This window comes from Dermacentor variabilis, chromosome 8, assembly GCF_050947875.1.
Source record: "Dermacentor variabilis isolate Ectoservices chromosome 8, ASM5094787v1, whole genome shotgun sequence".
NCBI classification, from domain to species: Eukaryota; Metazoa; Arthropoda; class Arachnida; order Ixodida; family Ixodidae; genus Dermacentor; species Dermacentor variabilis.
The window spans coordinates 71107727-71131609 of NC_134575.1; the positions used below are offsets into that span (position 1 = coordinate 71107727).

The 23883-nt window shown below is 46.5% G+C and overlaps 1 protein-coding gene across 4 annotated transcripts in view; it reads left to right on the plus strand.

The window, feature by feature from the left end:
- Positions 1-23883, plus strand: part of nonC (serine/threonine-protein kinase Smg1) — a 117741-nt gene that overhangs the window by 39146 nt on the left and 54712 nt on the right. For all 4 annotated transcript variants that reach the window (XM_075702352.1, XM_075702353.1, XM_075702354.1 and 1 more), the window contains 12 exons: positions 2929-3172; positions 7181-7329; positions 8234-8321; positions 9420-9553; positions 9925-10239; positions 10773-11033; positions 11698-12018; positions 14984-15095; positions 17634-17843; positions 18967-19392; positions 20740-20946; positions 22092-22361. In XM_075702352.1, coding sequence (XP_075558467.1) covers positions 2929-3172; positions 7181-7329; positions 8234-8321; positions 9420-9553; positions 9925-10239; positions 10773-11033; positions 11698-12018; positions 14984-15095; positions 17634-17843; positions 18967-19392; positions 20740-20946; positions 22092-22361 — 2737 coding nt within the window. The remainder of the gene's footprint in view (positions 1-2928; positions 3173-7180; positions 7330-8233; positions 8322-9419; positions 9554-9924; positions 10240-10772; positions 11034-11697; positions 12019-14983; positions 15096-17633; positions 17844-18966; positions 19393-20739; positions 20947-22091; positions 22362-23883) is intronic.

The following is a 23883-nucleotide window of genomic DNA, read 5'->3' on the forward strand; positions in this document are numbered from 1 at the left end:
ACAAAATCACTTTATTAAATTGCAAAAGAGAATGCGCAGTTTTCAATGGAACTAAGAGCATGAAGCAAAAATAGTTCATTTAGTCGTGAATTTGGTTAAAGCGAGGTTCGTTATATCGAGCTTTCACTGTAGTAGTGTCTTTGAAAGTGATCATTAGGGGTGTGCAAATGTCAAAATATTCGAATGCGAATCAAATGCGATAACTTAGCATCGAAAATCGAAGGACGACATGCACATGCATTTATTAGCAAGTTTGTTTATTTTAACATGATGTTGGAACATTGCAATTACACTGCCATTGGCAAAAAAATTAAACTAGTAAGTCGTTATCCTAAAACGTATGTTTGGCTCATGTTAGCCTTGGAAAATTAATTTCTGCTAGTTGCCTGTTCCCGCCAACCTGTGCCTTATTGTACCGCATCAATTTCCCATAAACTCAGAGGCAATTGACCCTCCATCACTCATTGCATTTGCTTCCAATCAATAACTTCAGGACTGGGGGTGGAACTTGCAAAATAGTGCACCTCTGCTGTGCACAAACTGTGCCCCTTGCTATTGAGAACCTGGCTTTCCCTCGGCTTTTCTGCAAGGCTTCAACGTCCAGTGGCTAAGCGGGTTTTACAGGCGATATTTGGCCAGCAGCATGAAATCATCGCAAAATTCAGCACAAAATCAGATACACTTTCTAAAATTAGGCGAAAATAAATGCTAAAAGCCATGTTTGCTCCTACACAGCCAGCAATATATCCGATTTGTTCCTAACGTTCGTATCCAATCGAGTATTTGAAAATTTTGGAATGCTTGGTTTTTGAATCGAATACGAATATTAAAAATAAAATATATTCGATAATATTCGAGTATTCACACACCCCTGGTGATCATCCAAGGATATGGCCCAGGTTTGTCAACACATTGCTGTGCGCACGTACGCTTGCCTGTGACCTGGTCAGTCCATATTTCGACCGTGCTCATGCTGTTGCTACAGATAGCGCCTACTGCATTCACCCAGTACAGGGTAGCTAACCGGAGATAATCTCTGGTTAACCTCCCTGTCTTTCGTTTGCCTTTCTCTCTCTCTCTCTCTCTCTCTCCAGGTAAACAAAACTCGCTTAAACGAAAATGCTGGGTAAATGGAATGAAAGTGCCAACTTTGGTTAGCCACTCATAGGCACAATGTTAAGAAACTTTGTTTTTAAATGAAATACTTTTTCTTTGAACTCCCTTTACACGGAACTGAACCGACTATCACGTACTTCATGGGCCGTTTACCAGCGTTATACAGCGTACAAAAGCATGACAGTCCAACAACCATGTAAAATGGTGATGCACGCTATAGACAGCCAAGAAAATTGAACACATCGGACAGTTCCGGTATTGCGGTGCCAATGGCTGCTATGCACTGTTCACGTTGATTAGTTTTCATGTTTCATGCCTCTTGGCCATGTCAGCCAGGAAGCGGGAGCGCAGTAAGGGGCTCACAGTGACTACAAACATGGACCTCATGAAAGGCGCGAGGTGCACCAAAGTTTCGTATTCGGAAGTCCTCGTCGCAGATAATGAAGGGCAGAGGGAAGGTACATGCTGCCGGGAACACCAGCCCTTTTAAGGATCGAATGCGAATGCATACGTCTCGGCAGGAACCAATGAAAAATGCGCCGTTCCTGTGGTTCAAGTGTCCGCGCAGAGTGAGCTTCTTGTATCAGTTGCTTTATTTTGATGGAGAAGGCAGCAGAGGTTGCATGTATAAGGGGCATTAATGACTAACAAGCAGGCGATGATATTTGAAGCAGAACACATTAACGTCAGTTTGTTCACTGTAGTGAAATAAAACATTTGATGCCTTTACCAAAGTGATTACTCTTGACTATTGTCATTCGCTTAAACTGAACTTTAAATTTGTAGGTGTACTGTAATACAAACCCAAACAGTCAAACTTAGTTATAACGAATTCACATTCAACACGAAAATACTTTTATTATATCTCATACTCAGTATAAGCACATACAGTAAGCCTCTGTTAATTAAACTCTGGTTAAGTGGATTCTTTGTTTAATTTGATCCTGACTGAATGTCTCAGCCAGGACCCATGTATTTCCAACCAAACTTTCATTATTTTGAACCTGAAATTCACCTTCGCCAGATAATTTAAGCTTGACCAGTCAGCAAGCACGCTAGTTGACTGCCTGTTCCTACTGTAAAACTTTTGTTTCATGCTAGTTGGTTTCTTGTAAGACTAAAGACAAACTGAGTAAAAGAAATGAGGACAGAGAGGAGGGCAAGAACAACAAAGACTGCTCTCGTTTTTGTTTGCGTTACTTTCTTTGGTTGTGTTTCTAGCATGCGTCCTGCTTTTATTCTGTTGCTGTTTGTAACAGGCAGAGCCACAGGGATGTGCAGTTGAAGCCAACTATTCTGGCAATTCCATTTGCTCTACTTCAGGCAGTAGTTCTTTTCCAGTGGGTTCAAGCAGCCATGCTCAGTGGGAAAAAAACTATGCACGTGTGTTCCAGATCATTAACTACGAAACACAGTAGACTGACTTCATGACACTATGCCACCACTGTCATCGTAGTACCATCCGGAACAGGCTAAACGGCAATTGTGGTCAGAAGCATGATGCATTCGTACCACAGCACACCTGCTTGAGGCTCAAGCTCAAAGGCAGGGGAAATGAGAATAAAACAATTTCACAGTAGGAGTAGGGCTGAGGAGATGCGATCTGTAGTTCCCCCCTTTTAATTCCTACAAAAAAAATCCACATAACATTCTCCTTGGCATTTCACTTGGACCTTGCTACAGAGGGAATGCAGCAAGGATTGCTTTCATCGTGGCCCCTACAGGGCTGCTTTGCGTCTGTTCTGAATGTGATGAAATTCGTCTGCTCTCAACCTGGTCTTCTGCTAGCCCTCTGTGTGTCCGTGTGTGCAGGGCGCAGCTGCTACTGGACTTCCTGGAGCAGCTGGACAAGTGCATGTACAACGCGTACGAGGGCAGTGCGGGCAGCCTGCCCGCGGCCTCCAAGGCGGTGCGCACCTTCTTCCGCACCAACCGGGCCACCTGCCTCGAGTGGCTGGCCCGGGTTCGACCCAGGGCAGTGCGTCTCGCCCTGCGTGCAGGGCGCCCTGCCGAGGCCCTGCGGCACACGGGGGCCCTGGCTGCCGCTGCACCTCAGGTGAGACGAAGCTGTGGTCCGGGCACTTGCACTCGGAGTCTGCCGTGCATTCCATTATTTCATGCTGCCATCTGTAATGGGGTTGACTGCATCACTGTAACACAGGGAGATGGGCATTGGGGCGGAACCGTGCAGTCCTCTGCGCCATTCAACCGCCAAACCGCATTTTAGCAAAACATTGCGCTTTGCGTGTGCCAAAGTTGCATAAGAACAAAATCCTCATTCCATTCATGCTACTTAGGTAGTAAAACTGAAATGAATGCCTAAATTGAGCTATCATCACTCTGGAGGTCAACGGAGCGGCCCTTGCCATGGATATAGCCGATGGCAACGTTTAGCAGTTAGCATTCTTTGCACTTTGGTTGCATTTTTCTCCCGCGGAGGTTTCATTGTACTGCTGCTGTGACTCTGAAGGTCAACGGAACGGCCCTTGCCACGGATATAGCCAACGCCAACGTTTAGCAGTTAGCATTCTTTGCGCTTTGGTTGCATTTTTCTCCCGCGGAGGTTTCATTGTACTGCTGCTGTGAGGTTTTGTTGTGTGGGCCATTTGGGCTGTAGCTCTGTTTTCTTTTTACTAGTCTGTGGCATGGAGTTAGCTTAACGAGGATGTCTGATAGAAGCCTACAGTAATGTCCGGTAGCGCATCCCTTAGCATAGATGTGAACGGGGCAACTTCAGAATTACCTGTATTACGTGTACTCAACCGCTGGCACATTATTTGTTGTTCAAGGGGGCCTTGCTTACAACACTGCACAATCGGAAGAGCAGAGCTCATCGTTTGAGTGCTAAACCTTGATAATTCAACTTTTGTTTATTTGAAAATTGGGTTAATTCGTTTTAATCAACCTACACTGGAATCTCGATAAACGGAAATCGCTTAAACGGAACTGCCTCTTATACAGAGCACCATGCTCGTGGTTGCTTGGTTTTGTATTCATGCAATTTTATTCACATTTGTCCCTCAATAAATGGAACTCCTGATAAACGGAACCAAATTTCCTGGTCCTTTGAGGTTCTGTTTAAAGAGAGTCAACTGTATATAGACAATTTTAACAACGAAATGCACGGTACTACAGTTGATTTGTATAGATGGCCCAATCTTCTATGATCTTGCTAACCCATTGACTGCCAAAGCCAGTGAACCAGCAGGCCTGAGGGCCATAATGCCGTGGTGTCGATTCACCGGAGAGGAGATATTATTGCTTCGATAGGCTATTCATGTATGTCGTGCCAGCCAATATCTTGACACATGTACTTGTTTATCTTCCTCGATTGACCGCTTTTCACCAACTAACAAATGTTAAACGTTATCGCTCAGCGCTACACGCGCCCGCATGTGTCGGAACTTTCTTGAACCTTATTGATGGTTCTGTCTGCTCTCTGTTGTCACCGAACCTTGTGTAATCTGATTGTATGCGCGACGCGAATTGTGTAGTACTCTCTGGAAGACACATGGGCGCCAGCGCTTACTCTGGGACCTTTGACAACCCGTGTATAAAAGGTGACATGCTTGACCCGCAGATCAGATTTCAATGATAGCCGACTGTATTCGCCGCTGTCGTTGTGCTTCGAGTGTAACTTGCTTTTGTGGGCACAGGTTCGCCAAATAAATAGTTCGTTTCCTCATTCATAGTTATGCTGCTGTGTTCTTCACCGTCACTGCTACCGCATTTATTCAGATCTAAGCCGATATTTTTTTTTTTCACATAGTCATATACAAACTCTAGGGTTGGCTTAGATTCGAGAATTTTAAAAAACGCGGCAGTTTTTAATTGAAATTTATAAATGTGGGGCATAGCTAGTGTCATCTAGAAAACAGAGTAGCGCAGCCTCTACTAGCCGCGCCAGTAGTCAACTGAAGTACATGAGCAACATCGCCATTTTAACCTGTGTCGTATCAGCGTGCAGCGTTATTCTAATGGCACCAAACAGGCGCCGCTTTCTAAACGAAAAGTTGTGCTAGCCACAGAGGCATCGTCAAACGTTCAAGCCAGGTGGGACTTTGGCATCGATGAGAAAAATGTCTGTCGTTAAAGGAACCAACCGGAGATGCTTTTTGTGTGCGTCAACCGCAACAAGATGACAGCGATATTGAAGATAGTGCTGTAGGATGAGCTTGGCACATTGATATTCGGTAAATGGTGTTTTCATTTTGTTAGCGCTGTCCCCACTTTATCGTTCGGCCTACATCCAGCATACATATTTTATCTGGCTTCGGACTTTTGGGCGTCGGCTTAGAATTGTGGCCGGCCTAGGTTCGAGTAAATACTGTACGGGACATTGTGCACTAGACAAATTTAAGAATGTCAGTAGGTGGTGCCGTGTGTTCACTTCAGGGGCTACATGACTGCAGTAAAATTCTGACCATGTGCCTCCCCTAGGGTGAAAGATGATCCAAGAAACTTTGTTGGGGGCCCTTGCTCGGTCTTGGACCGAAATTCGAGGGCTGTCGGTCTTGGATCCGGCGGCCAGCGAGCTAGACCTATAGTGTCTCCCAGCGATCGCAGGCTTGCCTGGCTTGCTCGTTCGCTTCTGCTGATAAAATCAAATGTATTGCAATTTAAGCGCGACATATTTGTGTACACATTGTGCTGACCACCTTAGGCACTTTATTACGAGCTGCATGCGGTCATACCGGCCGTGGTCGCTTAGCAGCTATGATGTTGTGCTGCTAAGCACGAGGTTGCAGGATTGAATCCGGCCACGGCGGCCACATTTTGATGGGAGCGAAATGCAAAAGCACCCGTGTCCCCTGCATTGGGGGCACGTTAAAGATCCCCAGGTGACCGAAATTTCCGGAGTTGCCTACTACGGCGTGCTTCACAATCATGTCATGGTTTTTGCATGTAAAGCCACAGAATTTAATCTAATTTTTTGCATGCGGTCATTTCAAAAGTGCCACCAGTCTTCGATTCGACGGCCCAGCGAGCTAGGCCTGCCGGCTCCTCGTCGTCAGCTCCTGTAAACGGAGCCAACACTGCGGACGTGGCCTTGCGAAAACACATCTATGCTGCTCGCATAGTCGTGTTTATATTGGCATATTTTGTTTAAAACGAGAGCTGTGCAAACACTATCTGCACTTCGTTTGCCAAGTCATTCCCATGCAGGGGCGCCGGTTCTGGGTGGAGCTACAAGCTGCTCACTAATTCATACTATCTGTCCCGTACCACCGTATGCGGCGAGTTGGACTGCGACATGTCGTACGACGGATCGCACGCAAAATCGTACCGTGTGTCTCGCTCTTAATTCACATGCGACACTTCGTATATTTAACCAAAATGGTGACCAGTGGTGACCAAGCGGTCCAGTGAAAATGCATCAAGTGGTGAACAGGGTGAAGAAAGGAAGGGGTGCTTGGTAGTTGACACCAATTTCAAGTCGCTCGAAAGTGGAGGCGGGCGCTTGCTCGAAATTTTACGGTACTTGTCAAATCTGTTGCAAATGGGATGCCAATAAATCGTCATCATCAGGGGTGGTATGATTTTCTTTATTTTTAGTTGATATTTTGGCTTGCATGTTCCCACGCCTATGTGGCTTGAAGCATCCCTGTGGGAACATTTTCTACATTAATAGCAGAAAAAAAAGAAGTCACAGGAGGCGGGAATATGTTAAGACAGTGCTGCTCTCTACATGCTTGAGTGTTTCAGGCTTTTCCACAAAAAAAATGACTCTGGCTGTCAGTATAATTTCTGTACTGGAAAGTGTTTCTTCAGTTGCAAGTAAAACCCATTTGCCCACATTTTTTTTTGCGTTTATTACTGTATAAAACTGTACGAGGAGCACAACAGTGGGAGCTTGCGTAGCACACACACAGGGCAAAGTTAATCGGAACAGAGGGCCACATGTCGCATGTAGTATTTGGTAGCTACGAGTTAATTTGATGCCACCCGATACAAAACCGATGAATTGCTTGTGTAACAGCCCAAGATGCGCTCGTGAATTGAAAATGGGATCGTCTGTGAGGGATTGCCCAAAACCGAAGTGTTTGTTTTGTCCCTCTCGCAGGGCCTGGGAGCGGTGGTGCGCGACACAGCCACCTCGCTGGTGCAACTACGCTGCCCTGAGGCCATCTGGGGCCTGTATGCCTGGGGAAAGGAGATCCTCGGACAGCGCATGCCTTGGCTGCGAGCGGCTGCTGCTCATGCTGCCGGCAGGTAGGGGGGTGTCGCCTCTTGCTGGACTTGTTGGGCATCCGGATTGGATTCATCCGTCTTGCCCCTGGAGTGCAGTGTGGTGCAGTGTGGTGGTGCACAGTACGCTTCTTTATGGGGGTGTGCAAGCACCAAATAAAGTACATTGCGAATCAAATATCAGAAAATTTCTCACAAAGTCTAATGCTTACGAATTTTGTACACGAAAGCACGGCGCTGCTTATGCTTTGGGGGTCCACTAGCATTGCATAACAAGAATTTCATAAGCTGTCAGTAGCTTATGTTCCTAGAAATCAAAATCACGCAGTATGTAGTGTCCTTATTGAAGGGAACGCCAAATCAGTATGCCTGATTAAGGCTCAGTTCTGTGTGAAGTATTGGAAGATATTGTTTTAGCAATATAGAAGGTTTGCTGAATCGAATCAAGTGCTTAAAGAGCCCCATGAAGTTGGAGTAGTGAAGGTATGTTGTGCTGAATAACTTTTTACATCTTCAGTTCAGTATAGTGGACCTCGTTTTATGGCTATGTTCATTGTGTAGAAAGATTTATTTTCCAATTCTTCTCCAAAATACAGAAGTATCTTTCTTGCTTTACAAGCAAGCGGGTGTTCCAGATCGTCGTAAGCTGATGGTCAGTCTGCGCGACACCAAACCGTAATTTGGCACCAGACCGTAACTTTATTGCTGAAGTTTATTACACACAACTTTAGTACACAACTTTATTGCTGCTCAAGGACTAGAATTTTGTTATTTTCAACAGGCGATTTTTAAAAATTCCGTAAAGCTTAAACATGATTACCCTGTATAAATAGATGTGTGTTATCCATGACACTGCATACATTGTTCACAACCATTTTGCCTATGGTATTTTGTAAAAATCTTTGCCGTTTTCATTTTTTCGCTGCAGATATGAGTCTGCTGCTGAAGAGTATGCAGCCATCCTCAAGGACGACGCACAGGCATCGAAGGAGACTCGTCCGTTCCTGCTCAACCAGGCAAGTCTTCAACACTGTGTCTTCTTGACATTGCTTTCTGGCCAAGCGGAAATCGGTGCAGTCGCAGCAGCCAAAAGCATTTTGCTTTACACGACACGCATAGATGGCGCACCTGCGAATGCCCCAAATTTTCATTAATGTTTCGAATTTGGGGTCATTTTATGATGTTACGAGTGTTGCATCAAGTTCTTCAAAAAATAAATTCTGTTTGAAAAAATATTCCCTCATCAACCTGGGAAGCCTTTGTCGAAAGTGTTTTGATGTTAAGAGGTCGCAAAAGGGCTTTGAGCAAGTGTATACTGGTAAGCTCCTGAAGTAGGCAGAATTGGCCACTGTAAGGTCGCTGAAAAAAAACATTGTGATCTAAAAACAATATGTTGCTTGACAGCCCCTATCTTGAAAGTGATCTGCGATGGAGACAGTCTATGCATCTAGGTGCACCGCGCTGTGTTCTTGTCGCTTAGTGCGCGTTGAAGCGAGAGGCTGCACAAAGGTTAATTCGCACACTCCTGCTTCTGCACTTCCCCATTCCAGCGTTTTGTTAAGAGTTTCCGCTGCCATTGCATGAGATGTGTTCATGTTTGCTTGTGTGCGCGTGACACCGGGCTTGTTAATTTAGTTAGTAAGCAAATGTTTAAAAGTTCACGCGGACGATAAAACTACCATTCTTACTTTTCGTATAGCTGTCTACTAATTTGCTATTGTAATCGATGCTTCACTTTTCAGGCGAAACTGCAACTTTTTTTATTTAATCGCAACTTTAGTGTATTGGGAGTAAATCTTTGTTTTTTCAAATGAGAAAATTGTTTCCTGTATGAAAGAATGAGGTGCATGGTACTGTAAAAGACCTTTCTTTTTTTCGATCACAGAAAACAATGGGAGCTCGAGGGCGCGTTAGAATCGAGTAAATACGGTACTCTTGTGCATTCATTTTAATGTAGCTTTGGGTCCACACATTCGTTTCATCTGGTATACCATTTCACTACCTGCTATCACATTCTGATGGTCATAGCGTCTTTGTTATAACTGAACTGTAGTATCACATTTGTCTAATGCTTGCTGTGCTTTTGTGATCCCCCCACCATCAAATTTTTCTAGATCCTGGACTGCCACATGAAATTAGCTGACTGGGACGAAGCGCTCAAATGGGCCGAGGATTCTCATCACACACCAGTAAACGGCTGCATCAACAAGCTCAGTAGCCGCACGTCCTCCATTGCCCAGCACATCAGGTAGCTCCCATTAGCGTTACTAGACATGCGTGGTTGCCGCACCGCGTGCTTGGCGTATCGATAGGGTTGTTTCCGTGGTAACTGCACCTTCTGCATGACTGTTGTGATAATCGGGCCATAATAAAAGGCAGAGTCGCTTTCTTTTTTTCCAGTGTACTTGCAATATCATGCAAAGGTATACTGCATGGTACATTTTTAAACAGTGATCATAGTGTCGCAGGTTGATGTCAAGTCCATTGCACGAAGGGCGCAAAATCGCCGCACCATGATGATGCTATCAGTGCTACCCAGCAGGCTTTTATGGTTGTGTTGCAGTGGCCTTTTAAATGGACTGGTGATGGTCGTGACCTGTTGTTGCTTCGAACTCTCAGGTCGCTGCTGAGCACCGACCCTGTTGAGAGCCCCGCCTGCCCCCGAGACACGTGGGACGCCGAACAGCAGTTGCTGTTGGCCCAGCACCGGGCCACAATGCCCGGCTGCTGCCATGACATCAACGCGTCGGAGGAGTCCGCTGCCGCACTGCTGCAGCTGTGCGCGATCCAGTGGCCGCCCCAGGTGGACCCTGCCTTGCTGGCCCTGGTGCGCCGGGTGCCTCCGGTGATTGGTGAGCCTCTGTCGCCCGCGCAGCACGACTGCAGCGCCATCAGCGAGGCCCTCACTTGGAGCCACGCTGAGCCCATCGAAGGGTGAGTTGTGAGGCGGCTGGCAGCACCTTATCACTAGTTAAGTGTTTAGCTGGATAATATGATTTAGATTGTCCTGTAAGGAACACTGAATGAAATATCAAGTCAGCCTGAAAGGGATAAATTCGTGTTAGGTGCCCAAAATGTGACTTTTACTAAGAACAGGGTTTTCATAATTGAGGTGATGGCATAAACATGGAAACAGGATTAACTTCTCGAGTGCGAAAATCAGTTACCAGCTCCTGGGACGTAACTCATCCCATTTATTTCTGGTAACCTGCAGTCAGCCATTCTTAATGAAGCAGTTGCTCATTAAAATAGAATTGGAATTCACGAAACGCAGTCACCGAGACCAAGAAACAAAACCCATAACCTTGTGCTCAGCAGTGGAGCACCTCAACATGACAAGCCACTCTCATGAAACTGTACTTATGTAAGACTAAATGAAGGTTTTCGAGCCTGCCAGCAACTTTGCGTGAATAGAATTTTCTCACTAAAGATTTTTGCTACGTGCTTTTTGGTTGTGCACGGCTCAGGTTCCTGCTGGCGGGAGCTCGTCTTGCCCGCAAGCAGCACAACTTGCGATTGGCCGAACGGTGGCTCCTGCGGGAGGCTGGTGGGGACGAAGAAGGCTCTACGCTGACCACACTGGCCGACGAGGGTGCCCCCCTGGCTGTGCTGAGGGAGGCTGCCAAGCTGCTGCACGCCCGAGGAGAGCTTGCTGAGGGGGCAAGGATTATGGCACGGGTGGCTTGGACACATGCCACCAGCCTCGAGGACTCTGAGCTCGTCGCCAGGTACAGTTTGAGCGGGGTTCATTTTTTGGCTTACTTAAATGCAATGTTAGCACTTTTGTGTGTGTTCTCGATTAAGGTAGCTTTAACGTAATTGGACTGTGTGCCAGATTTAAAGAATGGGAGGTGTGTTGCATTCCTGGGTAGCTTGCTGATGACTTGATAATTGCTCATCTGTGCACCTGAGAATGTATCCCAGTCATTTCGTGATTGGTAAAATGGCTAGGTATGTGATTGTTCATTGTGAAGTGCATCACAAATCGAAACGTGTAACTTGCTCGGTGTGTGGACAAACAAAAGTAAAAACTGAGAGCTCAGTCTCTTCTATGCATGAAAACTGTTTCTGACTATTTGCTAGTCTGAAAGGTGGAGTTTGTCAGCCTTCTTTAATTAGGAGTTTTGCTGTATTGGAAGCATGCGTCTTCATACTTCTTTAACTTCGTTGCCCTACAGAAAATGTGCCTGATGCCTTGCATCTTTTTCTAAAATACGTTGCGTTCCATTTTTTGGGGGGCATCACTGTCATTAATGCATCTTCTCTGTCAGTTTTGTGACTCGGGAAACAAGTAAAAGTCTCGTTATCGTAGGGAACCGTTGAACTGTTTCTCAGCGTACATTTGCTGCGCCGTACGGAATGCACATTTCCATGCGTCTTTGGTGCACTCAGGTCCTTGCTGACATTGGCCAAGTGGTTGCAAGCGGAGCCGCCAACTGTCGAGCCCCTGCTCGGGGACGGACTGCGCAATGGCCGCGTCGACGGCTTGGCGGCCGCCTTCTCGTGCAGCTACACGCTGTCTGGCCAGCAGCGCAACTGTTCTGCGCCCCCTCCACAGCTGCAGCCACTGGACGGCCTGCTCAGCAGTTCGGAGGTGTCTATGGGGTCCCTGCTGCGGCACAGCCTGTCTCTCTGCCCAACCCTGCCCAAGGCGTGGGCCACCTATGCGGGATGGTGCTACCGTTGGGGGCGCAAGGTCATCGACGCCCCCAGGTTGGCCACTTGTCTGTCTGGTCCTCAGTGCGGCCTTTTCCTTTTAATAAGGAAGCCTGGCGCCCCTTTTTAATGCCATGAGCATTCGTGCTAATGTGATGAGCATTCTCAGGGTACTTCACACACTTTCCCAGGACTGACTAGCCTGTCTGTCTATCTGTCTGTGTGTCTAACCACTTTTCTGCCAACTTGGGTCATTGGGAGTGGGTAGTCCACGGTCTAATGGGTAGTGCATCAGGCTGCTGTGCTGACGGAAGAGGGTTCATAACCAACTATTGGACCAACTTCGGTCACTGGGTAGGTCGCACCGGGTATGTTCCGCTGCTTGGTGAACCTCTTTGATGCCAACTTGGAGCACTAGGTATATGCTACTTGGTCTGTGCTGCTCTTCTATAGAAGTGACACCACTTTGGATCGCTGGGTACGCGAAATTTGCTTTGAGGTGCGACTTCACAGCAGCGCAAGTGTTACCTTAGTGTGGCTTGACCAAATATCTGAACATTTTTGTGCCTTTTTTTTTTTCACCGAATATCCAAACTTCCGAATATTCATATCCAACTGAATATTCAAACTTAGTTGAATATTTTTCACATGGAATATGAATGTTAAAAATATAATATTCGATATTATTCGAACTTTTTGGATATTTGTACCACCCTTCCTTATAGTTCAATAAATACGGTATTCAAAGATATTGAATGTACGTGCAAGTATACAGAACTGGTAATGTCATGACATCTTGACAACTGCATAGCATAGTTTCCTGCAACAATTACTAGAGGGAACTCTGGCACTAGTGTTTATGGGATCTGCAACCACGGCACTTCAGCTAGGGTGGGAATGATGCTTAGTATGTTGATTTGCCTAAACTTGGTTCTTCTGGCTTTAAATGGCTTCATGACTTTGCAGAGTGATTATTTTCAACAACGTACTGAATTAGAAATGAATATAAATAAACAAATAAAGATAAATAAAATTGTCCGACGGCCAGATTTGAGCAGATGACCTCTATCACAGAAGCCCGATATTGAAACCATTATGCCACATAGAATGTCCTGCGGACAAGCCAGTGCGGTGAGACTCTTCGTGTGTTTCAATGTGGCCACCTGTGTGGGCGGAGCCCCAACAATTAGTATTGATTATACGTGTTTGTAGAGTCCTATTGCCTTCTGCATTTAGAAAAGTATAGATTGCTTCAAAATTGAAGTTTTCAAAGGCAGATAAATCATAGCAAACAAAGCAACAAGGACTTCTTAAGCCGCAAGCATGAAGATCAGACAAATCAATGTACCGTATTTACTCGCGTATAACCCGCCCTTGCATATAACCCGCACCCCTAACTTTGAACCCCATGAAATAAAAAAAAATATCCTCGCGTATAACCCGCACACTTACCTGAAAAAATGAGGACTAGGAAGTTACAACTGAGCAAACAGTCACCATTTTAGTTTTCAAAACAAATATATTTGAAAACGACTGCCGCAACGTTGTCAGTGCTGTCGTTCAATTGTCAATCGTCGCCACTCTCACTGCTGCCGTCTGAGGCTTCATCGCCGCTCTCAAAGACGTAATCATCTTCGGTACCATCTAGGCTGTTGCTTATGGCACACTTCTTGAAACTCTTGCGTACCATGTCGGCCGGGATCATCCCCCATGCATCTACGATCCACTGGCACAGCAGTGCAATATCTGGCCTTCGCACGCGTCCCGTCGCATGAAACTCGCGTGGAATGTGCATTTCCCGGGCCAGCTTCAGGGCTTGCATCTGCGCCATCTCTGTAGACACAGCGTGGCCACGACTCCTCTGCTCCTCGATGAATTTTGCAAGCTGCGTCTCGAGGTGAGGGTACGCGCCAGTCTTCGGGCCGCGAAACGCTCGCCTGTCCTTGTTCGCAGCTTCGAGAGAGTCTTTTTTCTTCCGCCAGTCGCGAATGCAAGATTCGTCGACATCGTTCTTTCTCGCAGCAGCTCTGTTGCCGATTTGTTCAGCAGCGGCGACGATCCTGAGTTTCTCCTTCGCCGTGAATGATTGCCGCCGAGACACACTCATGATGCCTAGACAAGGCTGGCGAACTGTGCAAACTGGGCGTACAAGAAACGGCACCTTACTCAAGGCCCATCAACGTCTGAACAAAGCGTATGCAAAGCATGCGAAACGCGTGGCTGGCGTGGGACTAAACAGACTATGGATGTGGATCTGGCTGTGACCTGCGTTGGCCTCTTGTTGGCTGGATGGATGGATCATAGTGGCTTAGCCCTTTGTAACGGTGGTGGCTTGCGCCCCCTAGCCTAGGATTCCCCCCTTTTTTTTCCCCCGTAATTTTGTTCGTATTGTGAACTGTAATTTGTCCCTCTTTTATAGACTCACTCGTCCCTAGCCCCTTTTGCACCAATCTTCCAACCTACTCTTTGTCACCACTACCCTTCTCTCATCCACACGTCCGTCCTCCCCTGCAAATCCCAGGGCACCCTCTATATCTATCGCCGCGTCTTCGGCAATGTCCGGACGAAGTGTTCTGCACCGCAAAACGATATGCTCCATGGTCTCCGCTTCCACGTGGTCTTCTTTCAGTCCATACTGGCCTTCGGTGGTCAAAAGGTTGGTGCAATATTAATATGCACTGCAACACACGTTGATGTCGATGGGGATGCGGACTCTGCACGGCAGGCCGCGCGTTGCCGTGAAGCCGACCCGCCGAGCCCCCCTTCTCCGGAATATTCGCGTATTACCCGCACCCCCACTTTTTAAACACATTTTTTCAATTTTTGGTGCGGGTTATATGCGAGTAAATACGGTACTAACCTTTGTTCCCACGGTACTGGAACAATCGCAGTGTCACGAGTTCCCTTTGGTAATTGTGTGGTGCCGCCTTTGTTTAACTGTAGGCACTAGAAGACTTGAACAAAGCAAGGCAGTAATCCCATGCTGAGGCACAGTGGTTGTTCGCTTTTCTTTTGCTCGCAGTGATGGCAAGCTGAACATCTCAACAAAGGACAATGACCTGGCGTACCTTCTTCCAGATTCACTGACAGATGAGGAGAAGAGTGCTGCCAAGCGCATCCTCATGAGAGTCCAGGTCTGTTGTCATTTTTTGTGTGTTGGAACTACATAAGCAAAGTAGCGTGTGTCTATACATGCCAGCAGTTGCATTTTCTGTTGACCGCTTTTTGGAGATGATCAGCTAACAGGATACTGCTCGATCCAGGGAGTCATTACACTCGACATTACGCGATACAAAAGTGAAAGTATGGCTGTAAGTGATTGACCAAAGATATGTCCCTAGCAGTGGCTATTTTGGTGCAACATTTGAAAGCAGCTTCCATGAGTACTGCAAATACTTTAGTATTGCAAGTGCAGTGTACTCTGTCCTTGCTGTTTAAACAATGTTGTTGCACATATTGATGCGAAACTAATATGTAATTTTCTCTTTTCTTCATCATGTGTTGTCTTTTACAGCTATGCAATGTCCTCCGCGTAAGTCATACATTCCATTGCAGTTTTGCAGACAGTTCTTTGCTTCTACTCTTAAAGTTCAATCCGAATACTCTTAACTCTCACTTTATTACCGGTAGATAACTTGAACTGATTTTTAGGTCCTCTCACAGTAGCATGCATTTTAATGGCCTATGATTCAGGGAGATTTGTGCAAGATTCAGTAGGTACACATCACAGTAAGCAATTGCAAAGTAGTGGAGTCATTTTGGAGTGACCCTGCGTATCGCACATTGGGTGCATGTTAAAAGAACCCCAGGTGGTCAAAATGAAACTGGAATTCCCTACTATGGCATGCCTCGTAATCATACAGTGAAACCTCGTTAAACTGTAGTTGGCCGGAGCTCGGGAAAAGTACTTACTAAACAGCAGTACTGCTTAACCGAAATAGCATGAGATCGCCCACTTACTTGTCAAAAACTGAACACTGAGAGAGTGCGATGAAAGGGGGGAAAGACAAGCAGTATTTATTCACTTCGCGCAACAAAAGTGTTATTTTTGTTTGATGCCGTGGTGGCCTAGCAGCGACAACAGCGGCCTGTCGTCGGCTCCGTCATAATTGGCTCATTTGCGCAAGATGCGTGAGGCATCCAATCGCAGTCGAGAATTCCGATCTGCATCGGGCTTGATCGTGATCAAAAGTGTTCACTGGTGTTACTGAAGCTGCAAGCCAGCTTTTCAGCCAGCCCCCTCTTCTCGCCAAGCACTCGCATGGCAAACTTCTCATTGACATTGCATGTTTTCTGTGCATGCAGGCGGTAGCGCTGTAGAAGTCACGGGGCGCCTTTTTCATTGCAGAGTGCTGTTCTCATCACGGCGATTGCATTCATGAGGCTGACGTAACGTGCAGCTTCTGCCACTGTCGGGCCTGAATCGTCCGTGCTGTCGCTTTCCGTGTCGTCCTCGTCACTGTCGCTGGTTGACACTTTGGCAACAACAGAGGCAATCATAGCGAAAAGTCTAACCGTGTAGCCGACATCTCTTCGTGGTCGCAGCAGTACTGCCGAGTAGCTTCGCATTCTAAATGCCACACACCATAGCCAAAAGTAGATCCTTGTCGTGTGCCAGTGCCATCTTCTTCGTATCACAATCGATAGCACGAATGATGCCTATTTTTTCTTCTATGCTGAGCACTCAGCGTCTTTTTTATCCAAGCTTCGGCATCACGCAAGTCCTTCTTTGCACGATGCCACAACGCTCGCTAGCATGGCGCCGAAATTATGTTGAAGTGGCTTCACACGCAAACGCACAGGATGCTTGGAGGCTGTTCTGATTTCTGAGGCTTGTTGTTCTGCCGGGCTGCTTGATAGAGACGACGCACTGCTGTGATTGTGCGATGAAAAGTGGAAACGCTACGTGTTAACCGATATGCACGCAGTAAGCTGGTACGGTTTATGCGGATACAAAACATTATTTTCAATGGGCACTGAGTCGGCTATTTGACTGTACTACTTTTAAAACGAAACTACTGTTTAAGCGGGTACGGCTTAACGAGGTTTTACTGTATTGTGTTTTTGGCACCTAAAACCTAAGAACAAAAAAAAATCTTTTTTTTACGATGATGGAGTGATCTAGGTCGCCCTGACAACAGGAATGCGACAAACACGTTGGAGTGGCCATTCTGCTGACTGACAACAGCCAGTGTCTGGCACTACTGGTGTGCCGCGTCTTGATCGCCAGCTCATCGATTGTTCATATTATCCACCATGACGCGAATAGCGGTTCACAGCATTCCAAATTTAACATGTTATAAGCTAACAGGATTTGGGGAGGGTCTTTTGAAAAATTCATATCAGGCCTGATCGTATCACCGAGATTCTGCTGTAATATGATCTTGCAAATCTTTTAAAATGTTGTCATGCAAAGGTTTTTCAGTGTCTTTTTACAGCACCAAGCAGTGAGAAGATTCAGTTACACAGTTTTGCTTAGTCGTCTAATTGCATAGTTGCTTGCATAGTTGGATAGCTTTGCTTAGTCTGCTTGAAATTTCACAATCGCCGAGGCAACTTTGCCCTGTGAATACGTGCGTGTCCAATGAGGACGACAGTGGCGGTGTTGTACTGATCTGCTGGAAAGAAGCTTTTAAAAAAACCTTCTGACCTCGACACGCAACGAATTTCAGGCCTTTCCGGAGTCTGACTGCCACACTGACGCGGCCCGTGTGGCCTGGTCGGACCTGCGGCAGGAGCTGGAGGCGGTCTGCCCCCGTCTGGACCCTCGGACTCTGGACTCGTTGCTGAAGTCACGTGCAGTGGTGCTAGGCCGGGCCTTCCACTATTACCGTTCGGCTGCCTCTGCCTACTTCAAGTACCTCCAGCTACAGCAGCAGCAGGTACCCGTTATTTGTTAGTCCGAGTGACCGCTGCACTTTAGAACAAGTTTACACCTTTTGGGGGCGTATCTCTGCCACACGACAATCGTCATCTGTCTTGCTTGCATTCCCTTCCTTGGAAACTCGCCACTTGCTACTTTCCTGCCAAGGATGCTATGTCACGCTGATAGAGCGTTTGCCATTTGTAACTGGTAACTGCCAGGCGCACAACATTAATGGAAAGAGAGGTGCACAAGATAGATGACAGTTATTGTTGCAGACAGAGATAAACCCCAAATGGTGTGATCTATTGTTAGTGTGTAAGAATTTCTCATGTTTAGCTGGATGCACTCTATGCACAATAAACAAACGCAACAAGAAAAGCTCTTATCAACATAAACAAAGGGGAGGGAAGACCTGCACCGCCGAGGTATGGCAGGCATGAAGGTAATTAAAGAGAAAAGATTAGGAGCGTAATGACACATAAGGTAATTTTTGAAATGAAGCCAATTAATAAAAAGAAAATAATTGTTAGGGGAAGTCTTATTAATGGTATGCCAGAAGGAAGCAAATTTTTCCACTGTAGCTTCCACAACCTACAAATAATGGTGTCTTTTGCTCCTTTGGTGAGCCTGAGCCTAGCTGGCTGGGTAACTGCAGTATCATGACAGGCATGATTCAGTCAAATGTGATAGTGTATCTTGCACAATCTACAGCTTACACTAGTAGTTGCTGAAAATTATGGGCTGGCGTAGTAGCTTTAAAAGCTGGCAAGCTATAGATAGCCATTATTTCCTTGCATCTGGTGAATCTTCAGTGCCAAGGAATGGCAGGGAATTTTCATGAAGAGAGTCAAGGAAAACGTATAAAATTCAGGGTACATAAAGTTGCCAACGTAGTACACATCCTGAAGAATTATGCGGCATGTGTTGTGAGTTATCTCTTGGTAAACAAGTTTTTTAAAATTTCGTATCTTCAAATGAAATCCTTCATGAAATAATTGTTTGACCATGACCGTAATGTCTTTGTACACCTATTGCTTTCTTATCTTAAATAAATCAACACAGTCAAGGAGCTGTGTTTGATATAATGCTTCCTGTGGGCATAATGCTAAGGCTGTACGTAATTTCGTGGTCTCGTGCAGGACGAAGACACCAACGTGACAGCCACCCTCCGTCTCTTGCGCCTGGTGGTGAAGCATGCCTCCGAGCTCCGCGGCGAGCTCGAGGAAGGGCTGACAGGCACGCCGACTGCGCCCTGGCGCGGCATCATCCCGCAGCTGTTCTCACGCCTCAACCACCCGGAGGCCTACGTCCGCAGGAGCATCCAGAAGCTGCTCTCACGGCTCGCACGGGACTATCCTCACTTGATCGTGTTCCCCGCCGTCGTGGGGGCACTGCCAGAGCCCCCTGGTGGCATTGGCGGAACCAGCGCTCTTTTTGGTGGAGCCACGGCAACTCCGAGCAGCGACACAACAGAAGACGAAGGAACGACGTCTGCACTGATGAGGGAGAGCTATGTTGCCCTTGTCGACACTCTGGCAGCAGACGACGCACAGACCATCACCCAGGTGGGCACTGTGCTTATGAAGCGGGTATTTGTGAGAGCAGTACGGTTGCGTTGTGCGCAACTGGGCTGAATGATGTGTGTTGGCCTTCAACCGTGCGCAGAAAGTTTAGTGAAGGGATTTACTGTCACGCAGCATTTCTTAAATGGTCTATGCACACGTTTCTTCACAGAATTGCACAAAAAGTTTGCGCTGGAGTAATCTTGCACCAGTTTCTGAAAGCAAAGAATATTGTGAGAAAGGCAAATTTTCTGGTCATTTCAGTGGGAGTGAAGGGGTAAGTATTGCAGCGATCATTCAATGGGTGTTTTTTAGTAGTGCTGGATGATAGTACCATCATATTCATAACATATGAAATGTTATGAATATAACATTTTATACACGTCAATATAAGCATGAAACCAGGATCTTAGAAACCACTACTATGAAGAAGGAATCGAACCCATTCCCAAACATATTGTAACTCGAGTACAAACTTTTTGGTTCAAGTTTATGTGTAAATGAGTACATTTTTATTGGCAGATCTACTTTAATATCATTCAGCATTACAGCCAGAAGGCTCCCACATCAATAGCCGATTCTATTAAAAGGGGACGTGGGTCTTAAACCATTTACCACTTTGTGTGCCCGTTCCAGCGCCCTGAAAGTCCAAAAAGTAAAAAAAAAAAAAAAGAATTCGTAAAGGTACCTTCATTAGTTTTAAAATGTGCAGATTGCCTGCTTGTATGTCAAAGTGTCCATACTCAAGGGCATGAAAACAGTACCCGCGTCGCAAAGCTGGCCACGGTCGACGGTCCGCGCACGAGTCCCACGTCGGTTCAACACGAACCATAAGTCACGGACTCTGCCCCTTGTTGTTCATTCTTTCTAAGTGCCTCGAATGCACTGTCTCCGCTAATGGCGACATTATAGATGCACCTAGTCTCAAAACAGGGTCTAGACTGTAAGAACTCGGGGCTGCACGGAGGTTTGCAAGAGCAAGTGCTGGGAGATAACCTGTGGCCCTGCACAGTCTCCTAAATAATGCAGCACGCATGTGATGTCTTGTGTCATCACATAGTCCATGACTCGACGACACAGGGCTTTGCTTTGCTGCCTTCAAAATGAAACTGGAAGCACATAATGAAGACCCTTGAAAACTGTGCTGCCGCTTTCTTCTCCTCGTCGCTTCTAGAATCTCATGCCACGCAGCAGAGAATGGGAAGGATGTCTGTGTGTGAAATTTTTTGATGTTCTTTTTTTCCCACTTTCTCTGTGCTGAAAAGGAGAAAAAAATTTATTTTTTTTCCCCTCCTGTCTTCCCTAGTTCCTGGCTCTTACCTGTCTAGTTGTGTCCTGCTCATGCCACAGGTACGGCTGCTGGTGGGTGAGCTGCGACGTATCACCCTGCTCTGGGACGAGCTCTGGGTGGGGGCGCTCAACGTGCACAGCGGGGAAGCCCACCGGCGCATCCGCACCCTCGAGGAGGAGGTGGGAAGGGTGCGCGCCAACGCGGGCCTCAGCGCAGCCCAGAAGGACACCCTGATCCGAGACAAGCACGCCCTCTTCCTGTGCCCCGTAAGCGACCGCAGTTTATAGTGTTCGTGTCATTTATTGACATTGTGTGCAGCCGAATGCGAAACAAAAGATAAAAATTAAGAGCAAAAATTTTCAAAGCAGCTTGTCATGAAAGTAGAGTGTCTTGTGTCAGAATTTCAAGAAGATTATGGGTCTTGTAAGTGCTAAATTTTAGTCACAAGTGTGTGAAGAATGGGCGCGAGTTACTCGGAGATTGTTTTCGTCTTTGCCTGGTCATTTTGCGTGCCTTAGGTTGTAAGCTCCTAATATGCAGCTCACAGGCCAAATCTTAGCACGCTGCAATGTGTGGACTTTTCCTACCAGTGATCTGTGCGCCAGAATCGGATGGTTTTACACACGTATTTTCCATCCAACGAAAGGTGAAAGTAAGATTATTATTATTATTGCTATTAATATTATTTTCAGCTCTGTCTTCATAAGGTAATGCAAGTTGGCAGTCTGATATCTCGAGCTAGATCTGCCCTTTTTATTTATCCGTGTCGGATATTGGCTGTACAGTGTTGCGCTCATCGGGCTGTACAGGCTCAACTGTCGCATGATATTACCTGTCATTGCTGTTCAGCCAGGCACCAATTAACCCGAGTTCTACAGTTTAACACGACTTTGTGGCATAGAACAACCAGGAAAATGATGACAACCAAAACATAAAGACTGTAGTGTGCATCACTATGCACAAATGTCAGCCACCCCAGATTTTCCATGCTGCAAATGTAGGTTATGGTCAGTGGGGAGTAAGAGACCAGGCCATTCATGCTGAGAACTTGAGTCCTAAGCAGGATTGTGCGAGGAATCTGGGAACGCACGCCCAGATGTTGGCCCAGATGTGCTTAAGGTCCAAGTAGAGAGTTCTAGTGAGTCGCATTAGTATGTTTGAATAGTGCAACATTTTGTACACAGGTGACTTCTGTCATGTGGGGTTTCTAATGCCAAAGCAAATTTCGGGGCAAGGCTTTATATATACAGAAAAAAGAAATATACTGTATTTTCTCACACAGTATATACAGCAGTAACCACGCTTGTGTAACGAATAATATTGTCTGCAGAATTGAAAGAAAAAAAGGATATTCTGATCCACTGTGTCGGCTAGTGACGTGCTGCATTGCCTTGTGACTGCCCCCGTGCAGACGCTGCGCCTGCTGGAGCAGCTGCAGTCAGTGGTGACGTCCCGGGAACCCGAGACCCCGCACGAGGTGTGGTTCACCGAGACGCTGGGACCTCTCATCTCCGAGACGCTGGCGACCCTGCGCAACCCGCACGACCCCTGGCGGCCCCAGGCGAGCTGGGCGGCCCTGAGGCGCCTGCACCTGCGGCTGCAGCGGCGCCCCCACGAGGAGGGGCCCCAGCTGCTCATGGAACGGGTGTCGCCCGCACTCGCTGCGCTCAAGAACTCGCGGGTGAGCAGCCTGCTAGAGAAGGGTGGGGATTCAATCCATTCTTGGGGTGTGTGAATACTTGAATACCTTTCATAACGAATCAAGTAACGTCTCTCCAAGTCTCTTTGAATCGAATGCAGTAGAACCTTGTTCATAAGTGTTGCAAAAAAAGATGCGAGAAAAAAACGTAAACTGGGAAAACGTTCGATCCGAAGCAGCTAAAAGATTTGACATACTCAACTGTAGTTGACATCGATGTAATGCAGAGCGTTGTAGAAATCGTTGCAGCACGAGATGCCAATGCACACCGAGCTCAGCACGAAGCTGGTGCAGTGTGTGGCACTGTTCTCGATCACACGGGCCTTGTGCCTTTTCTTGTTACATGGGATGTAGCGACTAGAAAGCAGTTCATACGATCGCAGTTTGGCAATGTATTGAATGTTGGCGCTGAAAGAGTGTTTTCTGGGTACACATGAACTGATAAAAAATATGTAACTATTGGGTCATTTTTTACGTTCTCAATCGCAAACATTGGTGCTGGGAAATCGTACAAAGGGGGATCGTATCGTCAAGGTTCCAATGTAGTCGGAATTTGTAAATACAAATAATTTGCGAACAGGCCTCGATCACAAACGTTGGTGCTGGGAAATCGTACAAAGCGGGGTCGTATCGAGGTTCTACTGTAGTCTGCATTTGTAAATGCAAATATTATCGAATAGGTTAAATCCTCATATGTGCACAATGAAACACAGCATTGAAGCAATAGCCCAATAAATTTCATCCAGGCGGCCATACTAGAAACAAAGCGCCAGAAGATACACTTTGGAGTGTGCTGTGCATCGCCTGGGGAGCCAGACGTTTCCTTCGAAACCGCAGTCGATTCAAGTTGCCAAAGGATCCTGGATATGCAAACAAACCACTTACTTGTTCCGAATGCTCTATTTGAACTTTTAAGTTAAAAGTTTAAATCCTTTATGTGCTAAAGACGATTGGCAGTCATTTCGTCATTGAGGTGTTTATGTTGCACTTTTACATGGCACCAGCTTCACAGAAAACAAGTTTTTTGAGGATGCCATTGGCGAAAATGAAGCTGAAGCCCTGCTCCTTTGGCTGTTAGATGGGCAACATTGTGTGGGAGATAGTTGCAGAGACGACAGCCACCGCTTCATTGCTGGAGCCGGAGTGTTCCTTAATGTTTCTTTGCCTCAAGTAAACGATTAGACCTGGAGCGCTTTATCAAGTCGTGTTTGGAGCTTCAACTTAGCACTGATGATGGCGAGAAAGACGCCGAGCCTCTGGCGACATCTCTCACATGGACGGGCCTTGACAATAATGCTGTGCTGCCGGTGGCTCTGCGATTTCCTTTCCGCACACCAGCAATAGTGGGTTGCATGGAGGAAAACAAAAGTACGCTCCACTTCTTTTCAAAGAAATATTGTGCCTCATAGAGACTCATTTCTTTGGCCTTGCCTACCTGCAACTCAAGAACATGGATAACTAATTGACTGTAAAAGACAGCAAAGATTAACAAATGTGCTACTGA